General features: G+C 39.7%; 1 protein-coding gene across 3 annotated transcripts; it reads right to left on the minus strand.

Moving 5' to 3' along the window:
• Nucleotides 1-874: 874 nt before the first annotated feature.
• On the minus strand, nucleotides 875-13,924 carry ogt.1 (O-linked N-acetylglucosamine (GlcNAc) transferase, tandem duplicate 1). 3 transcript variants are annotated; one of them, XM_088343342.1, is made up of 22 exons: nucleotides 13,550-13,924; nucleotides 11,985-12,165; nucleotides 11,388-11,631; nucleotides 11,246-11,314; nucleotides 8,066-8,182; nucleotides 7,882-7,961; nucleotides 7,558-7,753; nucleotides 7,337-7,477; nucleotides 7,146-7,246; nucleotides 6,796-6,949; nucleotides 6,138-6,239; nucleotides 5,855-6,034; nucleotides 5,578-5,736; nucleotides 5,371-5,460; nucleotides 5,129-5,254; nucleotides 4,390-4,560; nucleotides 4,190-4,306; nucleotides 3,889-4,059; nucleotides 3,657-3,809; nucleotides 2,581-2,833; nucleotides 1,473-1,596; nucleotides 875-1,366 (listed from the first exon to the last, which is right to left on the minus strand). In XM_088343342.1, the coding sequence occupies exons 1-22, from the start codon at nucleotides 13,584-13,586 to the stop codon at nucleotides 1,186-1,188; spliced, it is 3,147 nt and encodes a 1,048-aa protein (XP_088199468.1). In that variant the 5' UTR covers nucleotides 13,587-13,924; the 3' UTR covers nucleotides 875-1,185. The 3 variants fall into 3 exon arrangements, with proteins under 3 accessions (XP_088199468.1, XP_088199469.1, XP_088199470.1); XM_088343343.1 differs by having other exon boundaries at nucleotides 11,985-12,135; nucleotides 13,550-13,923; XM_088343344.1 differs by lacking the exons at nucleotides 11,246-11,314; nucleotides 11,388-11,631; nucleotides 11,985-12,165; nucleotides 13,550-13,924 and adding an exon at nucleotides 9,422-11,210.
• Between the last annotated feature and the right edge of the window lie 301 nt (nucleotides 13,925-14,225).

Genomic DNA, 14,225 nt, shown 5'->3' on the forward strand with positions numbered 1-14,225 from the left:
ATTGTTACAAAGAATGACAATACAAAGGAAATTATTATTATTATTATTAAAGATGAAAGTTTATTCAACCGCGTCTAAAAAGAGGCATATACGTGCAACCCCTGTAAATAAAATGTAGTGGAAATTAATTTGCTTTTTTTTGTACAAACGCATAGTTGATGAACACAATAAGGCATTTAATTTTAGGTAAGAAAAAAACTATTGAGGAAAAATACCCACTCGTTTTATAAGTAAATATTATATCCCTGAATCAGTTTAATGGTGAAACTCCCAAAAGGCCCCCAGCCCTCCAGCTAAGGCACACTTTTTATCACATTAATCTACAAATCCGGCCCCCGTGAGAACTTTTTTTCCTACCAAGTGGACCCAGAGCTAAAATGGGTTTGATACCCCTGCCACCGAAAAAGGATTTCACAAAATCATTTTTGTCAAATCGCCATGTTTATTTTTCCCCATATTCAGAGTAGTGCATAACTGACAGCATTAACTATACAAAAAAACTGCTAAGAAAATACTTACCAAGGCAGTTCCTTCCATGGGATTTAAAACAAGACCAAATCCTCTTTCTGCAATTAAGAATGTTCTCCAAGCGACCGATAACGTTAGTACGGTAGTCTTAACAACATCGAAATGAGACTAATTTTGCGCGGAGGGCATGCCACAATATACCCAGATAAACTGGAGGTCAGCTGTAAACCTAGCTCAAATGAATCCTTTAAAGCTGAAAGAACTTGAGTAAGACTTACAACTTTCACTGGTGGGATATTTTCATACAAAATAAACATCGTGGATCCTTTTATAAATAAAACAAATATAAAGGTCGGATTTTAGCGTCACAAGCTCCACTTTGTCCTGTACACACACACACACACACACGCGCGCGCATGCGCGCGCAAACAGTACTGCTACTGATACAAGTAGTTGAAAGTGTTCAGTGGTCACTCGAATGTCTCATGCTTTTTCTTCTACTGACATTTTAATCACGATTGCGTGATTAAAGAAAAAAAGGTGACTCGGAGTGGGGGAAAAAAACGTGTCCATGCTCCTGGCACATTGAGCCCCATTTTGAAGAGTGTGCAACAACAATTTACGGAAGAGGTCCGTGAGACTCATCACGATTTGGATTACAGATGATCAGGAGGAAACACTGATATATTTTGCCATAAAGCTGGGACTCCCTCCAATTCAGGCACTGTCGCCAGTTTCTACTGTGTGGACTTTAAACATGTGTTCCGGCTTGTTGCCTTTGCTGTGATGATCCCACATTTGCAGGTAAAGCCGCTCCAAGTCCATTGTATACTGCTTGGTGTTGAAAAGGGGACTGCAAATGCGTTGCTTCCAAACTCGAGCCCTGATCATCTTTAGGCTGAGGGGAAATGGGGAAAAAAAGCGTTAAATCAGATGCAATGTTGACAAATTATAAAAAAAAAATAAACGTTCTTATGAGGCACAAAATTTTAGAAAATCCCTACTATTCCATGTCTGAGCCCAGCTTGACTGCAATGTCTTCATACTCCTGCCGACTATGAGCGATGAGTTCCGGACAGCCGAGGCAGCTGAGTTGTGAAGCGGCCACTCGCGATGCAAGGGTTTCACCTTCACCAGGATACATGCATGAAAATGGTTCAGGGGTTAAAAAGATGAGATGGGTGTGGAGGAAATATGTAACAGTAACCGGTACAGCCCAAAAAATATTGAGCTGTCGACCCACCCTGGTTTTCAGTGATCTGCAGGTGTCACGCACACATACTGTACATACAGTACATCTTAGGGGTATTGCATGAAACCAAGATAAGAGATTGAGCCAGGATATTTTTTTTTTTACCAATATATCCTCAAGTCGGTTGCATGAAAGCTGTTTAAATTTAGCTCAGCTCAGTTACTATGGTGATTTATTCTCCACAGCTAGCCTGCTCCTGACCAAGCCAACAGCCAAGCTAAGATTATCCCCAGAGAAACATCTGGCACTTTTACCGCCTTGTGTAAAAAGAATGGGCATTACGAAATTTCATTTGATTTTCTCGATATGTTGCATTTTATTTATCCTGCATCCAACATGTAGGTTATATTGTCATGTCATTAACCTCTGTTGACTGCTTAATTGCAAGAGTCATTTTGAAGCCATTAATGTAATATTTTTGTTGCTGTCAGACCATGTGTTTAATGGCTTTTCCAATTAAGGAAGCTTGTGAAATGGCCATCAGAACTTTTATGAATATGTATATTATTGATGTTTTTGAAATTCTGAAAAGGGACAAAAAAAAAAAAGTAATTACAAGCGTACTATAGCATATATATAGGCCTATTTCCCATTCATTTGAGAGAAGTTTGTTCTTTCTTAATGGTCAATGAAAAATCTCATGGAAATCTCACGATACCCCCACCCTTTCCCTCAAAACATTTACTCCTCGGATTTACATAATTCATTTTAGTCACCTTTATCGTTTTCGAAATGGGCAAATTTCGCCAAAATGTGAGATTTTCATGCCTGCCAGGATATTATTGAGTGACAAATAGTCTATAGGAATTCTTAAAATAATCTTGCAATTATTTTTTCGTTCCAAAATAACCAACCCTCACCTGGCATAGTGACCATGGGCGTTCCAGCCCACAAAACATCCATGCCTGTAGTGTGACCGTTGCACAAAGGCGTGTCGAGGCACACGTCAGCCAGCTGGCCCCTCCTAACATGTTCTTCTTTGGGGGCCACCGGGGAGAAGATGATGCGAGAAGCGGGGAGCCCCATGTTCTGAGCGTACTGCTGGATGTTGGGCTCGCCCACGGCAGGGAACCGAAGGAGCCACAAAACACTGTTTTGTACACGTTTTAAGATCTGTTCAAAGAATTGAAAATTGTTTTAAATGTTATATACACACAATCTAAATGAAATAATAATTATTCTTGTGTACTGAAGAGTAAGGTCGCAAAAATTGGTCAATGTTGTTGACAAAAATCGACAATAAAAATTAGACAATATATTCAATTGTCGGACAAGTTTAAGTATGTGTGTCATAACTTCTAAGGTTTGAGCAATTTAGCCTGGTTACATCCAACAAAAAGACTACTTGCAGAGAAAAGTCAGTTGAACGAAACAAAGTAACGTACAAGCCAAATTGAACATTTAAAACCGGTATATATCGCTACAAAAGAGAGCCTGAGCGTTATGCCACTGTGCCTGAAAAACATATTTAAAACAAATGCATGCAGAACTAAGACATAATCTCAGATGTCACAGACTTTGCAGTTGACCACTCAATGTACTTCACAAAAATGCATATGTGTTTTATTTACTGTTTTACTTCTTCTAATGAGCATTGGTTCACAGGGATAAAAAATGTCTACTTGGTTTTAATTTATTGTTTCTTCTCCTGTCCCTAAAAAGTGGACAGGTTTATTTATGAATTAATGTCCCTTTTGACTGAGCATTGTGCCTAATTTAATTTAGATAGGGCATTCTTATTTAATTATCGTACGAATCTACAGATTGTTCAAGAAAAGATGCATTTTTTACTGTTCCAATCTTTCTTATGTCAATATCATCTACCACAATTATATTAACTTCATGCTAAAAAAAGTTATTAGATAAATTTTCAGTGACTAGTTAAAATAGTCATTAGTTGCATCCCTACTGCAGAATAGAGGTGGCTCTGACTTACATTAGCCCACATTTGAAGAGTTGGCGGATCAATTTTGTAGAGCTGGTTAAAATTGCAATAAACGATGGAGTCCTCTGGGAGACCATACTGGGAGCGGGTCGTCACAACAATTGTGCGCGGCACCTCCTCCCCTGTTGCAGCTTTATTGTTGATCTGAAAACATGGTGAAACATTATCACCTAACAGAAGTACAGCACATTGGAGCATTCATGAATGGATGATCACCTCATACCTGTGTGGTGGCAAGGCCATTGCTAACAGTGAAGCTGTTGATGGTGACCTGTATTTGGCCTTGGTTGATCATATTGATGATTGCTTCAGCAGCTGTGTTCATAGGGATGACAGGCATCGACAGTGCTCCATTAGTGTCTGCAGCAGGTTCTTGATTGGTGTCGCATTTCATCTGGCCCAAAAAAAACCCAGGGAAAATGTTAGTCTAAAATAGATGACAAATGAATTCATCCTTTTTCAGATATCAAGGCTTAATCCTGAGATACATTTTTGGCCACCATCCAAAACATGAATTACCGTACCTTTATCACTTTAACATCTGGCAAACTGTCCAAGAATGCCTTCAGGTCAATGCCATTTAGAACAATGCGGTTGTCAAAGATGTGTCCATTTGATTTGAAATCAATCACAGCTTTTTTCTTTAGAACAAAAAGAGAAAGCCATTTCAATTTAAAATATTTAAACTTTGAAATGTCAAAAATAATGACAGTACAGGACCAACCTTGAGATGAGGAAACATGTTGGCATGGTCTCCAATGAAAAACGTATGTGGCATGTAGGCGACTTTCTCAGAATACTGCTCGACTACTTCTGCAGGTGACGTCTCCTTATCTGTAATGATGTAGTCCATAAAGGGAGCTCCGCTGGTTCCGGGGTAACCTAGCCACATAGCCTAATGTAGGGATTAAAACCAAATGATTAAAAACTAGCAGCGTTCAGTGTTTGTATACCTTTTTTACAGTCAAATCAAATTCAAACACTTTTTAAGGACTTTAATAGCCAACTTTCCAATTTATCCAGTATTACAAAAAAAAAAAATCAGTGTAGATCATAGATTTTACAGCGCCACAAATACATGTATTATTTACATTATATACTTGTGTGCATTTATCAACATGTTTTAGGATTTTGAGTAAGTAGCGTAGACGATATGCTTAATAGGATAATGTCATACAAAGTAATGACAGCAGCAGTTTATCACGAGGAAAGAAGGAATGCAATGTCAAAACAAAACTACCAGAGTGTCTACGTCGCTTTTGAGCAGACTTGTTAAGAAACATGGCAACAATTTCAAACATTTACAAGCAATTCACCCAAAATTCAAGCACTTATCAATCCTTGAATACACATTAAAATTCAAGCATTTTCAAGGATTTCAAGCACCCGCACAAACCCTGAGGATTGACTCTTCATGACATCAACAACAAATTTGAGAATGACCATGGAGACAGTGACCCAACCTGAATGGGAGCAGGGCGGAGAGCAAATAGCTCATTTCTGGCTCCTTTGGTGTAACCATTCATGTTGACAAGAATGTGGACCCCGTCTTGGTGAATGCGATCAGCTGCCTTGCCATTACAAGGAATCTACAAATAGAGATATTGTGGTTTTTATTAATCTTTTGGGAGCCTTGTTCTAGTTCCTAAACATTTCAAACCGGTTGGTTGCAGCAGATAGTCAGTAAAAGGCACAGATAAATCACCTGTGAGAGGTCTGTGAAATTATGCGCTTCTGCCACTACTTTCACTCTGAAGTTTGTACTGTCGTCAGGACTCAGCGCGTAACAAAACACCTTGAGGAAAATACACAAAAATGTTACTTAATTCTTTTGGACAAAACCCGATTGCAAATCATTTGCGGCTGTAATTTAAAACTGATGAAGTTAGCGAAAATGGCAAAGATGACTCACTTCAAATTTCTCTGGATTGTGCATTCCTGGAATAGACTGCATCAAGTGGGAGGTTGGGTGGTTTCCGAAGTCTGAGCTGACATAGCCAACACGTAAACGTCCACCGTTAGCAGTCAGTTCTTTAGGATGCTCATAGGCAGGCTTGTGTAATGCATTGATCTGTTCAATAAGTAGACGTTTAGAAATAAGAAAGTAAGAGGATGCCTTTATAGATGCTTTAAATGAATAAAATAAGTTTTATTATATACTACTGTATTAAAATATTACTTCTGTGTACCTTGTCCAAACAAAGGTTTCCGTGGCGCTCAGCGATGGCCTTGCGAAAACCATGAGACAGTGGGTAGAGCATACTGTGGTGAGGGTGCACAGATGGCAAGCGATTCTTTTCCAGCTGGTCAGCAACAATGCTAACTAGTTTTTTCATCCGCTCATCATAATCAGTCCAATCGCACACAATCTAAAAAGGAAAAAGGGAAAAAAAAAATCAAACAATGCTGTCATAAAAGCAACAACAACATAAATGAAATAAAAACAAGCACAAAAAAAAAAACTATACAAACCTGCAAGCAATGTGCTAGGTTACAGTATGCATCAGGGAAGTCAGGCTTGAGTTTCAATGCAGTGCGGTAAGATGCAATGGCCTCTGGGATGTTTCCAGAATCCTAAAAGACAAAAGCCCCAGAACAGTTCAATATTTGTAGCATGGTACGTTCGTATCTAAATAAATAGAAATCAACCTACTTTTAGTTTAATATTATCATGTTTTGTAATAACATAAGTTGAAAAGTTCTGAAAGAAATATTGTTAAGCTGAGGTGTTGCAATTTTTTTCTTGCCCTCATGTATGTTTTATTTGCTGTCATGGTCTTTCTGGACTATTTTACAGGCCTGATGCGTCGTTGCTGTCATCCACTTTCTGGACGAATTTCAACATATTACTTATTGTTTTCTTTTATTGATGTTCACTATGCTTTATGTACTGTTATCCAATGCTAAATGTATTACAACCTGGTCATCCTGGAAGGCGGATAAACAAATGTGAGGCCCCTTCTCAAAGTTTCTTATTTTCCTCGTGCTGAGGTTTTTAGTTTTTCCTTGCCTGCATGTTGGTTTAAGGTCAGGGGATAGTGTAATAGTTGTCTGTAGTCAGAACAACCCTTTGAGACTTATAGTGATTAAGTGCTATACAGATTAAAATGACTTGACTGGTATCACATACTTTGTGTATTGAAGCCAAGTTGCTGTGGGCGTCAGCAAAAGCAGGATTAATGTGGATGGCACGGGTATAGCACTGCAGCGCTCCTTGCACATCTTGCATTTCCTTAAGCGTGTTGCCCATGTTTGAGTAGGCATCCGCAAATGTGGGGCTAATTCTGCAAACAAAGACAGTGTTAAGAGTTTCTGTTCTCACACCCATGTGAAGCAGGGTTTAGAGTAAGCCTATCTTGGCCACAATGTATCAAGGCAAAATTGTATGACAAAACATTTTGCACTCATAATCCCAGATAAGACATTTAGATATGGCATATTTATACTATCACTAATATTGAGTATATTAAGACTACAAACCTGATGGCCTCCTTGTAGTGCATGAGGGCTTCCTGGAGCTTCCCCTGCTGTTGGAGGACACTCGCCAGGTTGGAATGAGCTGCGGCAAACTCTGGGAACACCTAGAAACAAACATTTATTAGACCATTCTGACCCTCATTGCCATCAAAATTTTATCCAAAAGTATATGAATCAATCTAATCAAACAGTACCTCTAACGCTTTCCTATAAAGTTGAACTGCTTCTTCAATATTTCCTTGTTCACGTTTGATGTTAGCTAAGTTGTTAAGGGAGTCTGCGTGTGTTGGGCACAAACGCAGAGCTGTGTTGTAGCACTCTTCCGCTTCGGACACCTGCAGATATTTGCCAGGCAATCGTTAGTCAATTATTAGTCGACTAATGCAATAGTTGTAAAAATCATCCACACGCTTACATTCCCTTTCTCCTTCAATGCGTTTGCCAAATTGCAGTAGGCATCTGGAAAGTGAGGTTGTAACTCAATAGCTCGGCGATATGTGTCAATAGCCAAGTCTATGAGGCCTTGCTCATAGTAGACACAAGCCAGATTCCCATGGACAACAGCATGGTTGGGACTAAGATTCAGGGCTCTTAAATATCCAGCCACAGCTCTGGAAACACAGAATAATTGATGTACTGTATATGTATAATAGTGAGGCTGTATAGAACACATGTAACTATGTGCAATTGTTAACTTTTGTCTAAATGGTATTAAATTGGCAGGTTTGAGATTAATGACCTGTCAAAGATTCTGGCTTCCTTCAAAACATTTCCTAAATTGATGTAGGCATCAAGGAAATTCGGGTCCAGTGTCACTGCCTTTAAAAATTGAAAAACAAATACACATACAAGGAGAATCAACAATCTATTTTTGATTTCAGATTTTACAAGTTCATAATATTTGAAAATCAAACGTCACTGACCTTTTCAAAATGGTGTATGGCCAACCATATCTCCCCCTGGGCATTGAACACACAACCCAGGTTGCTCCAAGCCACTGCAAAGTTGGGCTGAGTCTCAATGGCTTTCAGGTAGCAAGCCTTGAGTTCCCAAAAGGGGACAAAAAAAAGAAACAGGAAGAGGATAGACAGAAAGGGGAGGTGGGGTGAGTTGAGGAGAGGATTGGGGATTGTAAAAAAATAAAAAAAAGGTTGAGAAAAAGAAAAAAAGGAAACAAATAAAAAAAACAAAAACAAAAAGGGAAAAGAAAAACAAGTTAGTGACTTATTTCCAAGAAATCAAAAAGTGAGTCTACAGTACGGGCACGCATGCGCATAAGTCTGCTGCGCAAAGCTGCATTGCTTTTTCCTACGCTGCGCAGATCCAACCGACACCTTCACATTGGCCCTCATCGCCCAGTTACGGCCACAATTGTAAAAGCCAAGTGGCAAATTTATTTTTCAGTCCTTCAACCCACCATAGATTAACTACAAGCCAAACTGCTATACAACATCTCACAACCTGCGATGGGGAACTGATTGTGCAGGTGAAGGTCCCTGAAAAGCATGCGCAACAAAATTATGCAGGCGCGCGGGGTGCACCAATTGTCACACCACAACGTGCTGCGCTTGCGCGGCCTTGCCCCTGGCAGAGGCATTTCGCTTCGCTCGCGGAACAGCCTTCTGCAATAGCAACAGATCAACACCCCCTGGCAGAGAACCTGCCATACCAGACTGGCACACGCTCGCCCCCTTTTTCTCTTTGGAGAATTGCCATTGGGCTCTCATTTGCTAAGCTTCAAGAGCTGAAGTTATAATACAAAAAAGAGGGAATTTTTGTTTTATTTTAAGGCCAAACTACAGAGAAATTGGGGCATTTGGGAGCAAGGCTGGCTTAAAGGATAGACAGGTCTGCTACTAAGAGGCCATAGGGATTGGGGAAAGGGTCGCTCGCATGCTGGCGCGCTTTGCGTTTTAGTTGCCTGGTGGGCATCGCTGCGCAGCCCATGCGCTACTGTAGACTCACAGCGCAATATCTGCATCATCAGAGCGCTGCAACGCAATAAAGACGGGATAAACAAAACAAAAACTGGAAAAATAATCAAGAGTTATACAAGAGTTAGAACATTCTTACTTGTTTTTCGCCATTACGACTTCCAAATCCAAGTTTCTTTATAATTAACATGGAACTCAGTAATTAGTATAAGCATATTTTAAAAATGCTTACTGTCTTTTCTTTAGCTACTTTTTTCATTTGCTCTTCAAGAGATGCCACAAGAGAGGAACTCAAGCGTGAAGTGAGGTGTTTTTTTCTTTGGCTGGCTGCTACAAACCCGTTACCATATTTTCGGACTTTGTCAGAGTGCTGGCCGCGGCTGGCTGGAAGAAGAGAAGACTGAGGCTGCCCCTAGTGTTCCTTTCCGCCGGGCACCTACGCAGGAATAGTGTCACCCACCTGAAACCTTCTATACAATAATTTCATTTGAGGAAAAACCAAAAGAGACAAAATCAGAAACCACATGGTTAGTAAATTTGATAAACAAAGCATTTGTCTTTCAAAATGGAAATTTAGGAGGTTCTTCCAAAACACAACAAACAACCTTCTAGATTTAGCATTCATCCATGCAAAAAAATAAATAAATGTACTTGATAAGAAAAACAAAAAGATGTTTCGGGTAGCAGTGGGGGAAGAAAGGCTTTGTGTGTCAACAATTTCAAGTTCGAGCAAAATTGTATGAGTTCAATTTTCTGTCACTAGAGGAGGGCAATTACTGGCTTGATCTTACCATCATGAACTGACCCAATTGCTTTGGGGGAAATTACAGGTCTGAAGCATATAGAAAAAAATAATCATTGAATTTCTGTCTAATATTTGAATGCTTTAAGTGCTTGGCAGCTCTCTTGAATCCTGGCCAATGGGATAGGGAGAAAGGTCTGTGGTTTATTATGATCTAGAAGTCTCCACAGCTCTGAAATGAAGAAGTCATCGCTGTTGCTGCGCGCGCCTGTCCTTTTGGGAACCGCATCTGACGCAGGCGGTGGAATACAGAATGTGAGCTGTCTGCCGGACACCAATGAGGGGGCACTACTGACAGGTACCAAGTTCGTACTTTTTCATGTATATGGCTGACTTCCCATGTGTGCAATAGAAAGTATTTCAGTGAGATAACAAAACTGTCCGCATGGACAGCATTACTGAAAAGCCTTCTGGCTGTTTTGGTAGATGAGTGAAAGGTCAGGAAGACAGCTCTCGGCGCGCGTGCTCCACCAAACCTTAGCAAGCGCGCGGGGGGTAGAGCGACAGAGCAGTGGAGCATGGAACTCCCTGATACTCCATCCCCACTCCTTGTAACCCCCCAACTAGCATAAAATAAGAGGACCTGTAACCACAGTGACAACTGCATAACTCCAGATTTGACCTGACCCAAGGAGCCCCATGTAATCGGAAAAGAATTGAAGTGGCAAATAGATGCAGAAAAGAATTTGAAGTGGCAAAATAGAAAAAGCCTTAAGCTGTCTGTAAATGGGAGTAGGAGAGAGGATGAGTACACTGTCTAATCACTAGCTATAATACTGGAGTACAGTGATTAGGTTACAAACCATCTTATCTTTAGCACTGCAAATATTAACTAGTTACTAATCAGTTCATATATTAATCATAGACCGAGCCAGCATTTTCCCCCTGTAGTCAACTGCCAAATGCATGGAAAAATGATGTCAAGTGTTAGCCTTAATAGAGCCTTTCTTCCAAAAGGGAGGGAGCAACCTTTTGTACAGGGTCAGGATAAAGCAAAAATAATGACAAATGGTGATAAAAGGGGTAGAAAGGAAAACTAGGAACAACTAAAAATGTATACATTGTTTAAAGAAAATACTTAATAACAAAAAACATAGAATTTAATTGTTTTGGTGTCTCTCACATGGGTTCTAGACAATTCATGGCCCAAAAATGTAAAAGTATTAACAAGTATGCAATGCACACTTCTACTGTGAGAGGAAAAAGGCTTGTTTTCTTGGGAAACTTATTAGGCTTAGGGTATTTATCTATATTTACAAAAAAAAAAAACTGGTGTAAGGATGATTTTTGTAGGAGGGATATGGAAGCACACAGAAAAAGCAATGGTAAATCCACATCATTTCTAACGCCAGGGGGTGTTTACATACCTTGGCCTCCTCCAAGCGCCCAAGTGCTTTAAGCAAGTTGCCCAAGTCGCTGCGCACACAGTAAAGATCCTAAACCAGACAAACCACTAGTCAATATTTTGCCAATGACACTTTTGTTTTGATCCAACTGTGTTAGACTCACAGGGTTGTACTGTAACGCCGACACATAAGCCTGTACTGCTCCTTCCATGTCCCCTGCAGCGACTAGAGCTGCGGCCAAATTGATGTAACCGTCGATGAAATCTGGCTTCAAATGCAGAGCATGGCGGTAATGTTCAATAGCTTCTTGAAGCTGTCCTTGCTCCTTGTACACGTTGCCCAGGTTGGAATATGCTTCGGCTAGCATCGGGTTTTGTTTAATGGCCAGAGTGCTGAAATGAGCTGACCTGTTGAGCCAGAAATGGTTGCACATTTTTTTAAGAGGAAGAATGCAAAAAAACTATAATAATATTCAAAAAAACTGACCAAAATAATAAATTTTGTCAAAAAAATTTCAGATTAGGAATCACATCTTTAATTTCTTGTATTAATGTATTAATGTAATGAATGACAAAACATTTAACTGAAGCTAGCTCAAAGTATACAAATCTGAGTTTAAGAAACCTCTTAGCCACTGCTTTAACCGAGGGAAGATATGTTTAAAAGATGACTTTGCATAGCCGGGGAAAAAAAGCTTTTTAAACGACAAACATACACCGTGTGTGCTCAAACAGCGTAACATTAAATTTGTCCAGCTCACCTGTCCAGTCTTCGACACTGGAAATGAATGGAAGACAGAAGCAACAGTACGCCTGTATTATCAGGCTCCTGGCGCCACAGCTGCATGCAGTGGCGTTCTGCTGCCTCAAATTCTCCCGACTGGTATTCCCGGTGTGCCAGCTCAGCCAACCCTTGGAAGGAAAGAATACGTTTTGTCGGTTCTTGAGCACCAACACAGCCCAAGGAGCCAGGGATGAGGGGGGGGAAACAATACATTAGATGTGATGGATGAAAATGGCAAACAAATAAAAAAACTAATTTTAATAGTGATAAGAGAAAGCTGATAGAACACAAAATTAGTACTGTTTTTATTTGTGTATAACGCAATTTTTAACCTAATAAGGAACTCAAAAATTCAGGTGAGCATCATAGATTTTGCCAATTGATCAGGTGAAAAACATCGGTGACCAAAATCGAAAACCATTGGATCAGCGGGAATCAAACCCGGGTTGTGGCGGTGGGAGCAATGAATCCTCATCACTGAACCACCAGAGATATAGAAAAGATTCAAAGGCATTAGCTTTTATCTCATCACATTATGTTGAGTCACAATATCAGATTTTTTGTGCATATCACAAGTCACAATGACAATAAATTTGTCACAAATCTTAGCATATAATTTTTTATTATATTAACATGTGAAGTGCACAATGAAATGAACATTCGTCCCTGATACAATGACTAAAATAGAGTGATAATGAGATGGAATCAACTACCTTTTCACATGTAATCTATACCTTTGGTAGTACAATGGTCAGGATTAGGCACTCAGCAACTGTGACCCGGGTTCAATTACTGTTACACCCAACCGCAAAGTTCGAACTGAGAAAATGCTAAATACATTTTATACAGATTTATAATAATAATAGGTGCGCGTTAAACACGGGTGCACATTATACACAAATAAGTACAGCATATTAAACTAAAAAAGAGGAGGGTTGTCCTTTTCTTTTGTTTACAATTCAAGTTGGGATAACTAAAGTGAAAACAACTATTAATTGGCCATTATATATAAATATATATAGAAGAACAGTTTCCCATGCACGAATAAGCACTTCAAAAGAAAGCTGGATAGCAAGACAGCTCATAGTTGTTTTTGTACCAAAGACGCATGCTGCCTTACAAATAATTACTGCATGGTGAAAACAATACATGCATGTGGTGAAAACAAGTATGGGAGGGATACAGCACCAAAAACATCATTCATTTGCACATATTGAGACACTGATTTAGTGCTGTTTTCTGCATCGACCCGGGACATGTCATGGTGGTAATAGAGACAGAAATATTAAAACCTGCAGAAGAAGGACAAATAACTCAAGATTAACAATAGCAGGGTAAAGTGTATTATATAACCATTCTCAATTCTACCGATAGGGTTGTCGGTATAACAATCTGATAAAAAAACATCAGCTAAATGTTAAGCAATCGATCGATCAAATACAGGATGCAGATCCAATTATTTGATCAAATTGGTCAAATTCAAGCGCGAATGGACCATGTCTGGTTTAGTACGCCATTTTGGATTTTTAAAAGGGAACTAACCTGTACTGTCGGCCACGTTTCCCACGGAGCTCGCCATCTCCTCGGTCTTCGATTCTTTCACGTTGGACGTCAATGTGTCAGCCGGCAGATTTACAGTTTAAAAAGGAAAATGTACGACCGGAGAGTCGTCTTTGTCGAACAAACGGGACAGCAAACACGTTGCCAGCCAGGAGGCGAACCGTAACCTTTGTTTTTCTTCGCGTCAAGCGCTCCTACGGGAATCTTGCAGCGTATGTCCGGTTAAAATAATAGCATTGAAGCTCTAGTCTATACGTATTATGTATTTGAAGAGACATTAATTGCGTTTTAAAAGCTATTCCGGCTAGCGCTAGCAATAGCTTCGTGACAGCGCACTCATCGAGTAGAAAATGGCGAAGTGGGTGTAACTAAAATTTGGACAGAAAGTAGTTCCGGTCCTTGCCGATTTGATGCGAATAAAAACAAAACGATTGTATCGGTTGAACATCATTTAATGATACGCATCTTTCTTATCATAGTTACCGTGTAAATACAAGTCACAAGTACACATCACTGATAAATAATCAAAAGAACAATAGCGAACTGTAATACGCGGATGTATACATTAGCGCAGTAAAGAAAAGTGAAGTTACACGCCTGTAAAACTGATGCGCGAGGTGATCACGTGACAGTCTAAAATAAGACATGCAAATACGCT

This window comes from Urocampus carinirostris, chromosome 9, assembly GCF_059441175.1.
Source record: "Urocampus carinirostris isolate Australia breed hairy pipefish chromosome 9, RoL_Ucar_1.0, whole genome shotgun sequence".
In the NCBI taxonomy this organism is placed as follows: domain Eukaryota; kingdom Metazoa; phylum Chordata; class Actinopteri; order Syngnathiformes; family Syngnathidae; genus Urocampus; species Urocampus carinirostris.